Genomic DNA, 19,135 nt, shown 5'->3' with positions numbered 1-19,135 from the left:
AGGTGAACTTGTTTAAAGTACATTGCATGCATCTGTGGAATTAGCGCAATGAAGCCCCATTGTACTATTAATTCAAAAAAGTTTGGGAAAGCTATTTAGATGGCATTTATACCTAGTACAGTGTCTAACTCTGCAAGAACAAAGTACTCAGTAAAACACATTTCTAAACTCAGATGGGTTTCTCCCTATTCTGTGTGGGCCACCCAGAGGAGAAGGGGTTAGGGTTCAGCCTGATCCAATGTTGATTCTCCATAAGCCATGTGCATTGACACAGGCATAAAGCTCATGTCTTATGAGATCAGGTGGTTCCTGGTCTTCTGGCTGCAACAGCCCCTTTCTAGGCTGGCTTGGATCTCTATGTACTGAGCTGATAAACAGAGTCACAAGTCTTGCTTCTAAGTAGAAACAAAATCTACAGATCTCGAGGTTCCCTCACTGTGGGGGCCAGCGGCATTGTTCGCAGGAAAATATGTAGCTGTCTACAGTTAGAATGAGGTCTTAAAATTTCCATCTTTTCCCCCTCCAAGGATAGTTGTTAGAATTGCCTTCTTACTTAGTTGTTTCTGTTTAAAGGGTGTTCTTTTTCTGGTGCTCTGAAGGAGAGCAAAAATTATAACCCATCAGGCAAAATAGACTTTGCCTGCCTTCTTTCCCCCCATCCCACTTTCCTCTCTCTCCCCCTACAGCACACACACACACACACACACACACACACACACACACACACACACACAGATACAAATACCTATATGCTATGGAGCCTCTCTGGTATTTTCTCTCAGGACTGTATTCTCTCCCAGAGAGGGAACTGGTGAGCAGAGCAGATCTTCCAAGGAAGGAGACAGATTTTGTTCTGTCAGGTCCCTCTGAGCTTGTGGAAGAGCAGTCAGAGAGGAGAGAGGAAAAGCCAGAGGCTGAGAGGGGGAGAGGGGATCCGTTGCAGGCAGGGGAAGGCGTGACCTGAATGGAGAATGCCAGCCAATTCCAGAGACACACAGGGACCTCAGAACAAAGATAAGGCTTTGCCGACACACCGAGGGACCAGCTCCCAGACAAGTCAGACAGAGGGGATCAGAGGCCAGGCACCCAGGCACACGCAGAGGCAGGAAAATGAGGTGAGTGTCAGGGCAGGAGAGGGCACTGTGCCCTTTTTTTGGGGGGGTTGGGGTGGGAATCAAGTGTCAAACAGTCCGGAGAGTCTGACCTTGTGTCTGGGTACACTCACCTGCTTGTCCTGGAAGAGGCTGTGGGTTCAGGGGCTTTGGGGGGGTCTCATGGACCTTTGGAATCTGCAAAGGGAGCCCTGGACATTGGTGGGCGGACGTCTTTCCTGCGGAGACTTGCAACTTAAAACGGGAGTTTGTGCCAACCTTCCTCCAGGCTGCCAGGCGCTGTGGGAGCTCAGATTTCTCTCTCTGCCAGGGCAGGGTGCTGCCCACTGGCCAATGTGACTCTCTTCCTCTTGCCCACAAAGCTGATTTTTTTCCCTTTTTCTCTTCATCCATGAGCACTGATTTCTTTCCCTCCCTCCCTCTCTCTCCCTCCCCCCTCTCTCTCAGTACTTTTGAGAGTTAGATATGTGTTTGTGTGTTTATTTGTTCTAACTGGAAAAGAAACCAGTTTTCCCCCCTCTCCCCCCACCCCCAGCCCCATAGCTCTGCATTGTGGTTTTTGACATCTTTAGAAGTTTGCCAGTTAAACCTCAATTTAGAAAACTAAAAACCTGTCCCCATTTTACAGTTCCCTATAAATTCTGTGTCGCTCACTGAAATCAGAGGCAGCTGGTGACATGAGTCAGGCTATGAATTGCATCAAATGGCTCTTAAAGAGATAGCACTTTTTTTTTAAGGGGCGTTTGGAATTCTAGGGAGTTTAAATTCTGCTTGGACTGATGCTCATCAATCTTTCCTATTTCTCATCCTACTTCAATGTTCTGACTAGAAATTCCTTACCAGGTTTATTTTGGCAGTTCTGAAAACTCAACCACTCTGATTATTTTTGTTACTTGCAAGTGTGAACACTGCTAAAAACTCTCTCACACACACAAAAGGTGAAAAACACGTGCTACAGATGTGTTAAGTTCTGCATACCTTTTCCCCCATTGTTTTTCCTTAAAATCAGGAATGTTTCTGTTTGTGTCTTTTCTACAAAGTCACTAAGAACTTTGCTTTGTGAAGCCAGCTAGGGGCTTTTAGCAAAGTGACTCATTGATTTTCTATTACCTATGGCTCCAAAGGGATAACCAAGTCCTTAAAGTGTTAATTCAATCAATCTTTACCTTTAAATTCATTGCTTTTTAAAAATTGTTGTTGTTTTGTTTCGTTTGTTGAGACAGCCCGTTGGCTATGTAGTCCAGGCTATCCTCCAACTCAAGATCCTCCTTCCTCAGCCTGGGTGGGGAAGGTGGGGGAGGTGGGTAGAAATTACCGGTGTGTGTGTGTGTGTGTGTGTGTGTGTGTGTGAGAGAGAGAGAGAGAGAGAGAGAGAGAGAGAGAGAGAGAGAGAGAGAGAGAGAGAGAAAGAGAGAGAGAGAGAGAGAATATGTGTCTGTGTGTATGTGTTTGTCACCACTCCAGGCTTTGTTGTCATTTTGAGCCTGTCATCAAACTTCATTTTCCTTCCTCCTAAGAAAGCAGAATGATATCTCACCCAATACCTCACTCAATACCTCAACTGTGTAACTGAGTGATGGTCATGTGTCTTTACCTAGGCTTATCTTCAATGTGGAACAGCCTTTCCACTTATTTTCCACTTAGATGACCAGATTATTTGAGCAGGATCAGGTGTCACTTCCTCTTCCCCAGTGGGAGATTGCATCTCCTCCTTTGTGCTTCAGAGGGACACCTCTTTCTTTAGACTAACTCCTTCATTAAAGGTCCACCTGTTTTCACAAGGTATGTGATCGAAGTTCTCTTCTTTGTACAATGACTTCATCATTGATCCAACAGTAGCTAATATAATGCCTGTTTTCTGCTGGGTATTGATCAACATTTGTTCCATTGAATTGAATTCCTGAATAGCAAAGTGACTACTAGACAAAAATTTCACTAGAAATGTTACCAGTGGGTCTGGCTTCATCTATACAGAGCACTTAAGTGTTACAAAGCCCTTTCCTTGGCATTGTCTTGTCTAATTTTCATGTTTGGGATGAAATAAGGATTAATGGATACATGAGGATAAAAGCAGTTGAGAACTTGTTCAATGTTTGAAAAAGCCCAGACTTAAAAGTTGTGTATTTGGATTCCAATACCAGCACACACACACACACACACACACACACACACACACACACACACACACACACACACACACACACACACACACACACACACACACACACACACACACACACACACACTATATTCTGCTAGACTCAATCTGAGCTGCACATTAGAATGGCTTCTGGTACTCAAAAAAAAAAAAAAAAATGACAATGCCCAGGCCTCACCCCAGACCAATTAAGCCAAAATCTCATGGGGAGCAGCTCAGGCATTAGTGAGGGTTGTTTTTTGTTTTTTGCTTTTTTGGGTTTTTTTTTGATGTCCACATAAAGCCATGGGTTTTTAAATTATTTTTCACAGGATTAATTACTTTGGCCATATGCCTGGGCATGATATGGGCATAGTCCCAATTTTTTTTTCTGTGAGCTTTTGTTATTTCCTTCTTCTGTTGAAGTTAATTCAACATATGGTCTCAGACATGATGTGACATCTCTTGGGGGTCTCCTTTTTATCATCTGTTAAATGACTGTGGTGTGTAAAAGACCTTTACAGTCGATTCCAACTCTTAAACCAAACATGGAGTCTTGGCATTGTGTAGGTTGAAATGAGGAGAGTGAATGGAGAGGCTCAAAGTGCTATTCATTCCAGAACCATAGACACAGCAGAGTCCTTCATGCATCTCCCGCAGACTGCTTCCTCACTGAAGCCTGGAAGATCCCAGCTTTCCTTATAACTTTTGACAGTTTAAACAAAAGAAGCTCAACTTTTTTGATTAATGGGTGTCAGGAATTGTACAGCCGGTGCCTGGGTAGATAAGAAGCCAAAAAGAATCAGAGAGTGTGACAGGGAATGAAAGCTGCCACTTAGATTCTTTGCTTCATAGCCTTTAAGGCAAACCAGCAAGCATATGCTCAAGCCCATTTCGTGAGCAGAGATATTTGCTTCGTATGTTTCCAGCTGCCTCAAGATGCGCAAGAGAACAGATCACGTCACAGGCTTTCCTCCCACGCTCATCAGTTGCCTTCCACACATGGCCCTGGGTCCCGGGGCGACCTGGGTTAATGAGCTGCCAGCCCTTGACAGAACTGAACTGAGGGGACTCAGTTTCCTCCATGTGATCTGGATAAAGCAGACATGGAAAAAAGTCGACCTTTCAGCCTTACAAGATCTGGTTGTCACTATTGCTGGAATGCTGAATGTGGGAGTCAAAGCTCATGGCTGATACCTGTTTTTCGGGAAGCGGTGTGATGGAGTCATCACTGATAATGTTTGCACAGGGCTGGACACTTAACAAAGTACTTTCCAATCTTCCCGTGGATAGCAGGAGTGTGATCGTGTAAGAGATGAAGAAGTGAATGAAAAACTTCCATCACTTTCCTAAAATGAGGGAGGCATACAAAGTCAAGGCCTGGGAGTTGAATGTGCTCTCTCCTCCTCAGTAAAACTGAACCTAAGCAGGGAGCCAGTGGCTCTTCTCTGTAACCCTAGCTACTCAGCAGATAGATCTGAGGATCATGGTTCAAAGCCAGCTCAGGCAGGAAAGTCCAATGAGACTCTTAGTCCTAAATTAACCATCAAAAAGCCAGAAGTGGAGCTGTGACTCAAGTTGTAGAACACTAGCCTTGAGGGGGAAAAAATGCTCAGGCATAGCACAAGCAACTGGTAGCAAGCCCAGAATCAGAAAGGAAAAAAATTTGAACCCCAGCCTTAGTAATTACAATTCATTTCCTCCCTTTGACATGGAGGTACCTGGACCCTTTAAATTTGAGTTTCTGGACTCCATTTTCCTCCTCATTGACTGGACATATTGAATCCAAGCCTTCCTTCCCTTTGTCCTTTGTCTTCATAAATTTTTAATTATTAAGGAGTTGTACAAAAGGGTTCCAATTCCATGAGTCAGGGTATGAGTACAATGCTCCTTGGGCATTTCCATCCCTTCCTTTGCTTTCCCCCATTTCCTCCCTCCCATCCCTACCCACAAGTTACATAGTTAGTTTTTTACATAGGGTATATTGAGTACAATGACTACAATGATTGCTCACCCTTCTGCCTTCCATTCCTCTGCCCCTTTTGCCCACCTCCAAGAAAAGAAAAGCAAAATAAATTAAAACAAAAAACAATCCCTCCCACGTTTCCATTGCCTGAAATTCATTTTGATGAATAGTACTTTAGATGGTCAGAGGAGTTACACCTTTGGGTTCCTCCCCTTCATAGGCCCTCCTTTAGTCAGTTTGTTGTGTGTAAATGCATAAAGCCCCAGGTAAGTGACCATATTATTTTTATTTTAGATCTTGCTTCCACATATGAGAGAAAACATGTGTCCTTTATTTTGCTGAGCTTGGCTTACTTCACTTAACATGATTTGTTCTCTTTGCCCTTTCTTGACAGATTGATTTAGAAAAATATTGACATTACCAATTGGATTAAAACATTTTTGTTTTTCTTAATAGCATCCCACAAATTACTATTGTAGAACCCTTGGAAAAAACAAATAACCATGTTTTCCTTTTAATTGAAAAACTGTATGTGTCTTTTTAGACCAATTTTAGCTTTTTAAAAATTTTTGGTCAGTTATAAGGCTTGAATTTAGGGCCTAGGTGCTGTCCCTGAGATTTTTCACTCAAGGCTAGCATTTTTTTTTATCACTTTGAACCACAGCTCCACTTCTGGTTTTCTGGTGGTTAATTGAAATAAGAGTCTCACAGACTTTCTTACCTGGGCTGGCTTCAAACCTTAATCCTCAGACCTCAGACTCCTGGGTAGCTGGGGTTACAGGTATGAGCTACCAGCACCCAGCTAAATATGTGTGTGTGTGTGTTTTATTTTTTTTTTTAAATTGTATTTTATTTTATTTGAGAACATACTGTACAAAGGGGCTACAATTACATGGGTGTGTGTGTGTTTTAAATTAAATATAATCATGGTCCCATTTCACAGACAACCTCTGTTAATGCCTTGTGTCTAGACTTCAAGATTTTTTAGATTGCTTTATTCACCTTTTTTGTTAAAGATTATATAAAACAGCCAAAGTATGTATGCATGTAGCTCTCTGGCTGTATTTACACACCCCAAAACTCATGTGTATGCACATATATACCTGAATACATGAGAAGAAGAATTTTCAGAGAAACAGCTTCCTGATTGGTGAAGACATGGATGTTAACCCCAAAGTCTGGTATCATTTTCCAGCTTTGACTTTGTAGACTAAGACTCTGGCCTCAACTTCTTTCTTTCTTTTATTTATTCATTCATAATGTGTTACATACCATGATCTATACTTGGTCCTTTACATGTATTTTCTCTAATGCTCATACGATCCCCATAAATTAGGGTTTATAGTCCTAATTTTATATATAAGATATATGGAGAAGGAGACTGTTGCCAGAAAACTAGTTTCCTATGTTTATATATACGTATATAATATATATATATATATATATATACATATGTATGTATATATGTGTATATGTATATATACGTATATATGTACACACACACACACACACACACACACACACATATATATATATATATATATATATATATATATATATATAATCAATGTGAAGAACAGGGATATGAACTTAGATACCTTGCACTTCAAAGGCTAGTCCTGAAGCAGGGCAGTATGATAACTGCTTGAATAGAGGCATACACAAGGAGCTGTGGAATTTGGAGAAAAGAAGAAATAGTTTGTAGTCTGGGAATAAACTGGATAGCAGAGATCTACATAAGATGTCAATAGTCAGCAGTGGGTGGGGCATCTACAATGGGGCTGAACCATGGGAAGGCACTGACAGGGAGGTAGACAGGGTGATACAAAAAGGGCCTTATGGGACATCCTAAGACCAGGGGTGTGTTTTGCTGCTGGTATAGTGGAGAAACAAGGTCCTACTTGTGCTTAGAAATCAAGAAGATTGCTATAATGGTATAAAATGGAGCATGGGACAGGAAGGTCCATTAGGATGCTATAAAAACAGTCCAGATAAGAGGGCTGTGAAATTAAGTAATTGGCTAGAAAGGAAGATAGATGAATTCCCCAAACATAAAAAGCCAAATCAGTAAACTGGCGACTATTTCGCGTTGTATAAAGGGAAAGAGAAATGGTAACATTTCAGATTTGGGGACTATTAAAGGAAATCAGAAATAAGAGTGTTTTGGGGAGACTGCGACCTGAACGCAGCACCTTAGACCGCTCGGCCATCCTGACGGTGCTAGAGCAAGTGTTTTGGAAGAGAGAAGCTGGTAGGCAGAGTTTGGGACATTTGAGTTCCAGGTCCCTGGAGTTTGCACAAGAAAAGTGATCTGCTCCACAGGTACCTGGCCTGGTGTGTGTACTGACCAGTAGGGCTTTGTCAACATTGGTTATTCTGCACATTCTTGCATCATCCCCAGTTGGTGTGCTCTGGACATTTTAGCAGGCTTTCCTTGCCCATGCTTGCAACACCGTTTAACAGTCTGTTAGCTCTTATTCCTACAGAAACCATTTATAGACCTCTGTGTGTATGTGCACGTGTGTGTGTGTGTGTGTGTGTGTGTGTGTGTGTGTGTGTGTGTGTGTGTATGCCGGTATTGGGGCTTGAACCCAGAGCCTTGAACTCTCACTTGGCTATTCTCCTCAAGGCTGGTATTCTACGCCCACTTATGCCACACCTCTACTTCTAGCTTTGTGCTGATTAATTGAAGATAAGAGCCTCATAGACTTTGCTGCTCAGATTGGCTTTGAATCAGATCCTCAGATTCAGACTCTTGAGTAGCTAGAATTAGAGACATGAGCCTCTCTATAGGCATTTGACCTTTGTATTAGAACACTTACCAAGAGGAAGAAGAAACACCTTTATTCTGTCTTAATTCAAAACACAGCATACCTTATTTGATTTTTGTGGTTGAAATGTTTCTATCAACTTGTTTGAAGTCTGCAGATTTCTTCTCTGAATAATACTCTCATCCTAATATTGCCATGTTCTTATTACTTATGTCATAGAAAAATGCATACAATTATGATTCTTAACTGGAGCTTGAAATAATATCAATGATAGTTATGAAAACAATTTTTGAGAGTAAAAGAATGTATCTACGAGGCCCAAATATAATACTTTCTGTAAAAGTTAATGCTCATAGCTAATTCTACAATGTGCAAAACTCAAACAAATCCTTAGAAGACATCCAGCTATTTCCTCCCCTATTGCAGACTGGATGGCATGGCCAAATGGGTACAGCGTTACAGCACGAATCCTGACTCTAATTATGTGACTGCCAATTCAGTTCAGTATTAAGCACCTGTGTCCATTAATGTAAACAAAATCATTCATGTCTTTCAGGTGGCTTCTTTTCTACCATGCCCTGTGCCTCTCCCTGTGGAAGGCTTCTACCCACGTCGTAGAGCTAAATGATATGTTTGGCCAGATCCAATCACCTGGCTATCCAGACTCCTATCCAAGTGACTCAGAAGTGACTTGGAATATCACTGTCCCAGAGGGGTTTCGGATCAAGCTTTACTTCATGCACTTCAACTTGGAATCTTCCTACCTTTGTGAATACGACTACGTGAAGGTGAGGACTCCCCCACAACCCAGTTTCCTAACAGGGACGTGTGTTCTCTGCTAGTAGTGCAAGATAGTTCCATGAATATATACCAGCTGATGAGTTAAATACGGCTTTACCCTCCCTCCTGGAGTTGCTTTCACCTCAAGAGGGAAATACACAAGGTGACAATGCAACGAATGAAAACCAGGGGGCGCTATGCCAAGGTTAAACTGAAGTAGGATGATGAGCGTACAGGCTGATGGGATGTGTCTTAGCCAAACACATTGTAATTATTATTATTATTATTATTATTATTAGCAGTAGTAGTAGTAGTAGTAGTAGTGGTAGTAGTAGTATTGCCTAACTCCCCCAAATAATGATCATGCACTTGCAAGCATTGTAAGATGTGAGGTTGGAGGGGAGATGAGGGTACAATGCTGAATGGAGTGGAATGACATGCTAAGAAGTTTGCACTTTGTCAGCAATGGGACTAGGGCCCAAAGGGGAGTCACTGTTAGCAGGGTATATAAAAACACATGAGAGGTGCAGAGAGAAGAAAAGGACCATACTATATGAACTTATTTACTGTAATTGCTATGGATGAGAAGTTATTTTAAGGTAGGACCAAGAAGGGGGATCAGGATGTGATTTTGGTTTTTCTGCTTTGTTTTTGTTTGCTTTGTGCTAATACTGGGGCTTGAACTCAGAGCCTTGTGCTGTTGCTTAGCTTTTTTACCTAAGAATGATGCTCTACCACCTGAGCCACACCTCCATTTCTGTTTTTTGCTGGTTAATCAGATATAAGAATCTCATGATCTTTCCTGCCTGGGCTGGCTTCAAACCATGTTCCTCAGTGGGATTGAGGTTATTAAGATGGTACCTATCAAAACATATAGAGACCTAAGAACCTATTTTCTATGCTCTCTCTAGATGCCTCGAAATGGTTTTTATCGAATAATTCTAGTGCTGGCTTTGTGATTACTGTAATCTTATTTTCCCAAAGCTAGTAATTCAGCAAGAGTTAACCTTGTATTAACCAGGATCAATAACAAAGTAGTGAGTTTATACATGCTCGTACACTTAAAATATTCAATCCTTACAACTCTCTATGAAACAAGAACTACTATTCCATTTCACAGCTAAGAACCTGGCTCTGAGCACCCAGTTGGCAGCAAGTCAAGGTTCCAATCCCACACCTTGTGGCCTCTCCATGTTTTGTTTTTTGTTTTTTGCCAACATCAAACTACTCACAAGCTATGTCCCCACTGAGCTAGGGAACACTGCAGTGCTTTTAAGAGCCATAGAATAGGCAGAAAGGCTGCTAAGAGGGGCTGTGGCCCCCTCCTGCTTCCAGCTCTTTTTATTTGTGGGGTGCTGCCATTCAATCTGTGGGGTCCATGTGAAGTAGCCAGGGTGCCCTGTCAGAGTTCTAAATCTTTGCACTCCTGAGAGTTCTTTCTGAGGGAGAGGTTAACGCTTTAGCGTAATCTTTAGTGTAACCTTCAGCCTTGTAGGAATCCTAGCAACATTCATAACTTCTCCTTGTTAAATGTCAGTGAGTGGCGGCTCACTTCCCATTACGACACCAAAAAAAGTCTCCAGATGTTGACAGTATCCCAGAATGACTGCTTTAGAGGAAGCTGCCCTCTGAGTCTCCTAAGGACTATGGGATTGTTAAGAGAAAAAGACCTGGTCCCCTGTAGAGAAATAGGCTTAGAAAACATAACTTCTGGGCACTGCAAAGACTTGAGGCATCTCACTGACTGATCCGTCTACTTGAAATGCCCTAGAGTCCTTGAATCTGTGAATCAGTCACATTTTTCTAATTCCTTTGGGGGGGGGAAGGATTTCTACAAAGGAGGTAGCTTGTACTACCAGAACACCTTCCTGGTATTCTCATTCGCTTCCCTGCAGAGGTTCTGGCAGCCATGAGACATGAGCAAGCCTCTCCTTACAAAGATGCTGTACCCACATCCGTCAACAACTGGGGCTCACACGGAGACAGAGCCCTTGTGCACACATGTCCCACAGAGTTTCACTCCAGGAGTCAAGACTTTCTGAATGGCAGGATACAGACCCTCTGGAGACTCGTCTAATCCTCATTTATAGGATTGTCCTAAATGTTGTTGTTATTGTTTTTTTTTAAGTGATTTCTCCTGAATGAACACATTCATTTAACAATCCTTCAGTTAGGTCCAATAGAGAAAAGAAAGCAAAGTGGAATTATTCAGATTGATGTGATGCTAGCGCTCACTGCTTGCCCAGCCTTGGCTTTGCAGCACCCGCTTCATGGCTTGAATTTTGCCACTCTGATCAACTTCCCACAGGAAAGAAGAAGGGACTAAAGGTCAGAGTGTAAAAAGAGGGCTGGAACTTCTGAACTCTCAAACAGAGAAGCCTTACCCACATAGTTAAAACCTTTTTATTGCCTTCCCAATTCAGAATATGAGCTTCTCCTGGCTTTGAATGAGAAAGGAGCTCTTTTCTTTCCATATATAAATAAAAGCAGAGCATGCCATGTGTTTCCAGGGTAAGCCAACAGCTCTCTCCAGAATTCTGTTTGTTCATCTGTTCAAGGAGAAGGTGGGATAAGATGATTGATTCCTAAGTTACCTTAAATTCCAGAATTCTCATCAGAATCTTCCTTACCAGAATTTCCCAGATGACTCTATCGCACCTTCATTATCTTAGGATAACCCCAGAAAACCATGTAGTATGTTTATAATAGCCAATAGAGCGTGTAGTCTTGGAATCCCAATGAAAGGTTATGGTCTGCTGAAGATGCCTTGGTGGCAAGTTATTTGAGTAGAGATGATGAACATATCACATACCACCACTGTGGTTCACCAGGGCACTTTAAACATCATAAACTTGCCTTTGACAGAATAACTTCTCCAGTTTTAAGCCTATTTTATTTTATTTTATTGTTTTGTCGGTTGTGGGGCTTGAACTCTGGATTTGGGCACTATCCCTGCACTCTTCAGCTCAAGGTGAGTGCTCTACCACTTGAGCCACGGCACCACTTCTGGTTTTCTAGTGGTTAATTGGAGATAAGAGTCTCATGGACTTTTCTGCCTCGGCTGGCTCTGAACCATGATCCTCAGATTTCAGCCTCCTCAGTAGCTAGGATTATAGACGTGAGCCACGGATGCCCAGTTTAAGCCTATTTGAATCCATGAGTGAGTTCCTATAGGATCCAAGGAGTGTGTTTGAGGGACTTCCTGGTCCACAAGAACCCTTTCCAGCCCTACCCAAGCCCCAGACTGCCCTTCCGCCCCATTAGGGAACCTTCTCAGGAACTACTGACTGCATCAGTAAGAGGAGAAAGAAGCAGGAGTGCAAGGCTGTGGACCGGATGCTCACATTTATGAGAATTCCTCTCCAGCCTGACTTCTCTCAGTCCTTGTGTTTCAAGGCCTGTGCACATCTGCAGCATGTGCTTCCTTGGAATGTGGCTGCAACTGTGGATTCCTGCAGTGCACAGATGAGACATAGGAATCTAGGCTGGTTGGTGCTACAGGCGAAGGGCAGAGCTTAGACACTGGAAAGTTCAGAGGCCTCAGTACTGGTTATCATTCTGTCCTAACCTTAGACTGCTTTGACAAGGGACATTGGCTCTTCTCTATAAAACACAAAGAGTTCAACTAGATGATCTATAAGATCCACTGAATCCTTGTATTCTCATATCGAGTTCTACTTTCATCATTGTTTCCAAAGATTAATAAAGGATAATTATTTGGCCAACATCACCCTTGGACCAGAATTTATGTATTGAGACTCTCAGTCTTTTCTTCATTTAAATTAATTAAACTATGCTGGGTCAGAAAACTGAGATCTGAGGATATGTTTTGAAGTCTGCTTGAGCAGGAAAGTCCATGAGACTCTTATCTCCAGTTAAACACTAAAAAGCAGGAAGTGGGGCCATGGCTCAAGTGATAGACTGCTAGCTAGCCTTGAGTAAAAAGCTCAGAATAATACCAAGGCTCTGAGTTCAAGCCCAAGGACTGGCACATGCACACGCATGTGCACACACACACGCGCACACACACACACACGTACACACACACACACAAATAACAATAATTAAACTATGGTTTATCCCCATTTTGTGAATGTTTCGGTTTTAAGTTGTGATATAAGACATATATTGCCTATAGTCAAACTTACCCTTAACCATCTCTTAAGTAAAGCCAGTCATTATAATCCTAGTACTAAGGAAGCTGAAACAGGAAGATTTTGAGTTCCAGGTCAGCCAGAGTTACATAGTAAGAATGCTACCTCAAAACCTCAAAAGAGGGCTGGGAAGATGGCTGCCAGAGTTACATAGTAAGAATGCTACCTCAAAACCTCAAAAGAGGGCTGGGAAGATGGCTCAGTGGTAGAGCACTTGCCTTGCATGCATGAGGCCCTGGGTTCGATTCCTCAGCACCACATATGCAAAAAGAAAAAAGCCGGAAGTGGCGCTGTGGCTCAAGTGGTAGAGCGCTAGCCTTGAGCTGAAGAGCTGAGGGACATTGCCTAGGCCCAGAGTTCAGGCCCCACAACCAACAAAACACACACACACACACACACACACACACACACATTCACACATATTTAGCTGGGTGCCAGTAGCTCACACCTGTAATACCAACAAAACACACACACACACACACACACACACACACACACATATTTAGCTGGGTGCTGGTAGCTCACACCTGTAATATGAGCTACTCAGGAGGCTGAGATCTGAGAATTAAGTCTCTTAAATATATTAGAATATTATCTTTTGTTATGCCCAGAAAAGACATTGGTTTTTCTTTTTTCCTAGAAACACAGCAATTTATGTTTCCTTTCATGGAACACCAGCTGAAGTGGCTGGTTTAGAGGGGAGCCAGGAGGAACAGTTATGGACAGAGGTATAATTACTGAGACCTCAGAACACTCAAGAGAAAATCAGATTCACACTTCCCATTGTCAAGTTCATTTCATGGCATCTGTTCACTTAAAAAGAAGACACAAATGGCCTACAATTATTTTCTATTGTTTATTCTCTCTCTTTTTTCTCTTATTATGTGTAAAACTTTAATTGGCAACTTTGAAAAGTTTATATGATGCAATACTACAGTTCTTTTGTTAATCCTACATCTCTGAGACCTCCACAACTTCCTACATCCTTTCCACATTACCTCTAAGCTTTATCTAGTTTCTATTCACCTGTTAGAAGACTATTCTATTGCAATAGTCTTCTAAATGTCTTCTAGGTAAACGGCTCCCAAAAGTTCACCCTCTCTACATATTCAGAGAGACCTTCTTAAAACATTGCTTTGATTATATATTCTCAAAATCTTTTGGTGGCTTCCCATCTTCTTTTCAGTGAAGTCCAAGAATTCTATTAAAAAATTTTCTGAAGCTGAATACTATATCCAAACTGGGTCCTGTTAGGTTTATTAAAGAGGTAGGTTTAATTAGATAGCTGATAAAGAGAACATCACCCAGCATTCAGGCAGGAAGATAAGTTGATTGTTTTATGGAACTGCTACACACACACACACACACACACACACACACACAGCACCACTATGCATGGTGGAGACCTCATGGCCAAGGAGGTGGGCTGAGGTCCAGCTTGGGTTTAAGAAGGGGCGGGGAGAAGGTGGGGCCAGATGAGGGAAGATGTGGCCACACTGGATGCGGATGTCACCTCAGGGTCTGGCCCATGGGTAGGAGTTACCAGGATGTGACTTTGGAGGAGGAGGAGGAGGTGACTGCCTCCAAAAGTGCCATTTACCTAGGTGACACAGGTACTGGGCCAAGACTTAGCCAAGAGGAGGGAGGAGTCTGTCTTGCCTTCCCAGGGCGGACCTTGCAGGTCCCTCATGATGAATGTGGTCAATGTGGCCTCCAAGGAGCCACCATTTGAAGTCATATAAGGAAACAATTGCATGATTAGTAAGTTAAAGACAATGTAATAGTATAAGGCAATATTATGTGCTTGGGAGTAGTCGTATAGCCAGGAAAGTTCTTAGAAATGATGTTTGAATTGCTTCTTAAAGGATAATAGAGAATTCAACAATGTAGTGCATTAAGTAGGATGTGTCAGCAGAGCTCCAGGACAGGGGAGGTTGAGAGGGAGGTGCTGTAAAAGTCAATGTTAGCATGTTTGAGGAGATAGAAAACAAAAGCCCAGTGCTCGCTTCGACAGCACATATACTAAAACAAAAGTCTAGAGAGAACCTGTGGGGAGGAAACGGCAAAAACGTTGTGTAAACATGGCTTAGTTACAGTCAACGGGTTGAATTAATTCCGTAGACATATTTTGTTGGCCAGCTCAGTGTTAGCTCATTCAGAGCTTTGGAGAAAAAAAAACCCACAAAAATGGGAATGAATTAAAATCAACATAAAACTTCTGATTTCCCCCAGAAAACCCCACAGCTCCAAATTTGCTTAGAAAATCAGGCAATCCAGCAGCTTCCTGTGTGCCAACAATAGCTCGTACCCAGTGGAGATAGTACTGTCCATGGCTGGCACCACTCCCTACTGCTCCTCCAGTAAAAGCTTTCTTGTGGTTTCCAGGCACCAGTGGCTCACACCTGTAATCCTAGCTACTCAGGAGGCTGAGATCTAAGGTTAAGGTTTGAATCTACCTGGAGGGGACAAATCCAAGAGATGCTTATCTCCAATCAACAAGTTGGAAGTGGAGGTGTGACTCAAGTGGTAGAGCACCATTCTTGAGTGGAAAGAGCTAAGCAAGAGTGCAAAGCACTGAGTTCAAAGCACCAGTACACACATATACATGTATAAGTATTTATATGTATGTACATGTATGCGTATATGATATATGTATATATAATGTATATCATGAAACTCCTCTCTCCCACACACCATTTTCTTTCAAAAGTAGTAATGATGTAAGTGCTTAAGAAGGATGTATATTTCAAGAAAAGTCATTCTCAGACAATTTTTGTGATGTGAGGAATATTTTCCTGATTTTAACGTGCAATGTATGTTTCTGTCTAAAGAAAGCTTCACTCTTCATGCTTTCTGCCTGGCATCTTTTAGCATTTCAGTCTAGGTTATCCAGTTAGCAGCTATAAAATATTTGGAAGAAGGGAAGAGGGTGTAGGAGTTAACATAGCCAGGATATATTTGACAGTTAAGCAGTGGAGCCAAAAGAAACAAGATTCATTCAATGAGGCTATGTAGAGAGCTGTACTGAGAAGACTGAATATGGCTATTGGATATAATACTTGTCTCAGGGAAACCCCATAGGCCTCTAGGGGAGCAATGGAAACCCAGGTAGAGATATGTGAAGGTTGATGCCACAGGAAGAAGGAGGAATGAGAGGACTCCATGAGATTATAATGGCATCGTGGCTACTTTCTCAGAGATTATGGATTTAGACATGTTTGGAGTGATTGAGAATGGTTAAACACACTTGTAAGCCAGGCTACTCAGAAAATGTAGATAGGAGGATCATAGTCTGAGGCTAGTCTAAACGAAAGCAGGAGAGCCTGTGTAAAAAACAAAGAAAAATGACTAGGAATATAGAACAAGTGGTAAAGGACCCGAATCCAATACCAAGTACCATTAAAAAACAAAAAGAGAAGAGAAACGTAAAGAAAAGAAAGGAAAGGAAGAGAAGGAAAAGAAAAAATAAATATATAGCATGTGCTGATGTGCATTGAGTTTGGAATCTAGTTGCAAATGCTAGTCCAGATGTTGAGACAGGAGGTAAAGAGCCATAGGAGTAAACTCTTAACTCTGTCACTATCTGAGTGACACTAACTCTGTCACTATCTGAGTTGAGAACCATCAGTTTAAAAAAATAAAGTTCACAATTGATGAAGTGTGCCACTCAGATCGCGGGAGGGCTTAAATAAACAGTGGCCTCAGGTGACTCAGTGATCTGGGCCCAGCATTCGGAAAGACAGACCCAGGACCAGGTCCTATCTGTGTCTGACTGATGCCAATGTTTTCAGCTTTGCCTCTCTCCATTGTAACATGAGAATAGTTATAATTCCCTTCTCATGAGCTTATTGTGAATGCCAAATGAGGTAGATCCTAAAGGGCATCTGCTCAATACATAGGTAACTAGCCTGGGAATAATGGCAACAATGGTGACAGTACAAGCAAGATTGCTTGCCTGGCCTCTGCAGATGCTCTATGCAAGTGGGCTCTCTCCTCTCCTGACTCTACCACTGCCAAAAAAAACTATAGAGGCCCTTGTTTATGTTACTCCATGTCTTCAGCTTATTAGTGTAATGACTTCAAAGAACTCTTCACACTGACAGGAGGCTGGTCATTGTTCCCACGTGTTCATCTTATAGCATCTCACATTCTGGGAGTATCTACCCTATCACGACATTGGATTCTCATGGAACAGGAAGAGCAGAGATGGATATATCTAACTCACAGAAAAGGTCACTGAGGCACAAATAGATTTGTCCCCATTTCTCTAGAAAAGCCAGGTCTCAACTCCCAAGTCATAGTTCTATTTCTCCATGGGGCCATTCTCTGGCTGGCTCTATTCTGGAAGTGTTCTGCACTGGCTTTTCCTATGCCTTCTTTTGGACAACAACACTTTGCCTGTTGTCATAATATTTAACAAGCTTGGTAAAAAAAAAAAAGGATCTTTATGATTCCCATGGGTTCCTATGTTATATGGATTTTTTTTAAGAACTTTCTCTTGTTTCCTGACTTTGAGAGAAAAATCATTTTTGGAGATTGGAATCTGGGCAACCTAGCATGGAAAGATACTCAATGGATCTGTCTGTGGTACATAAGTTCTAAGAGTGAGTTCAAGGCCCCTCCCTGTCCATAGTTTCTCAGTAGCAAACAGTCTCAGGGACAAAAAGGAAAAGGCATGCATCCTCCAACAGTGTGTGTAAAGAAAAGGATTCTGGCCTAGAAGTCAGCCTCTGACTTCCGATGAGACTTGAGCAAGTCACCAGTCATTCTGGGCCTCAGTTTTCCCCCATGAGGGAATTGGATTAGCCTCTCTACAAGCCCTTCCCATTCTGACTGTCACCCTTCCTCCTCCTGCCCCCAAGTGCAGTTCAGGGCCTTGGCCCCAGGCCACAGGGGTCAGTCTGCATCCTGCTATATAATTGAGAGATAAGTACCTCTGACCTCAGCTCCTAATTTCTGTGCAGAGCTCTGTGTTTACTTTAGAACATGCCCTCAACCTTCAGACCACTCTGACCTCAGCTGCAACAACTGCTCTGTTCATTCTCTGCGATCAGACAGGAGGCCTCAGCCTCAGAAGGAAATGAGAAGCGGATCAACATTTCTCATGAATTTCAATTGTAGTCCCCAGTGGGATGCTGCCCTCAGAGACACCCATTCAAACTAATGCAGAAGAATCAGCAATTGAAAATAAGCTTCAGAAAAGTGTGATCAGAGCTCATTTTATGCAGGAAACCAAACATTTCCTGTGTGGGGGCAGGGAGGAGAATAAGGGGATCGTGAAACATAGAAAGAAGCTTCCAGGACTGGAGCAAAGAATGCAAGTGAACTCGCATCAGTGAGGGATGGATGTCCTCTGGGAGGAGGAGGGGCCAGGGTGCACATCTGTGTGTTTATGTGTACATGACTCTCTAGTATAAAGTAGATCTTGAATTTACTTTCCCTACAGAGAGCAATAGTAGGGAAGGAAAGATGCTCATTTATTCAACAAATATGTGTAGAGTCCCTATAATTTACTTATTAGAGCTTTAGGTTGAGCAGTATTGGCACACACAGAAATCTCTGCCATGTGGTGTTCATACCACAACGAGGCAAGAAGACAATAAACACGAAACCCAATCCATAGCATGTTGTGCCCTAGCAAGTTCAAAGTTAAGGAATGAAATAGAGAGGGTCAAGAGGCTCTATATGACTTGTGGTGGGTTTTATGATTTCAATTTGGTGTCCTAGGTCTCACTGAGAGCCTTAGATTTGAGCAGAGACATGGTCCTAGGTCTCACTGAGAGCCTTAGATTTGAGCAGAGACATGCTTCAAGAAGCCAAGTCTTTTAATCAGAGAACTGGAAGTGTAGTCCGGAAATGGAGAAGTACCTGCTGCACTTGAAGAATGCAAGGGAAAGGAGAGGAGTGGAGGAGAAGCTGGGAATACAGGTGGGAAGTGGGAGGGAGGTTGAGAAAGAGTTCCTACAAATTGTTACCAGGTGATGGCAGACTTTACAAGGTATTTCCATACCCATGTCTCTTTTGATCTCATTCTTGGAGAACAATATTTATATTCACGAGTTTATTTGTGTGTGTGTGTGTGTGTGTGTGTGTGTGTGTGTGTGTGTGTGTGTGTGTGTGTGTGTGCAGGTGCAACAGCTTGAACTCAAGGCCTGGGCACTGTTCCTTAGCTTTTTGTTCAAGGCTGGTGCTTTCCCACTTGAGCCACAGCTGTA

At 42.4% G+C, this 19,135-nt stretch overlaps 1 protein-coding gene across 2 annotated transcripts in view; it reads left to right on the top strand.

The window, feature by feature from the left end:
- The first annotated feature begins 822 nt into the window (after positions 1–822).
- The window catches only part of Masp1 (MBL associated serine protease 1), a 66,088-nt gene continuing 47,775 nt past the window's right edge, over positions 823–19,135 (top strand). The window contains exons 1-2 of one of the 2 annotated variants that reach the window (XM_070029803.1): positions 823–1,115; positions 8,543–8,774. In XM_070029803.1, the coding sequence (XP_069885904.1) occupies positions 1,111–1,115; positions 8,543–8,774 (237 nt within the window). In that variant the 5' untranslated portion in view covers positions 823–1,110. Of the gene's footprint in view, positions 1,116–8,531; positions 8,775–19,135 lie in introns of those variants that run through there. The other variant, XM_070029804.1, reaches the window with a different exon arrangement.

This window comes from Dipodomys merriami, unplaced genomic scaffold (genome assembly GCF_024711535.1).
Source record: "Dipodomys merriami isolate MVZ:Mamm:240054 unplaced genomic scaffold, mDipMer1.0.p SCAF_2, whole genome shotgun sequence".
NCBI lineage: Eukaryota > Metazoa > Chordata > Mammalia > Rodentia > Heteromyidae > Dipodomys > Dipodomys merriami.
This window is presented reverse-complemented; position numbering and strand designations above follow the sequence as displayed.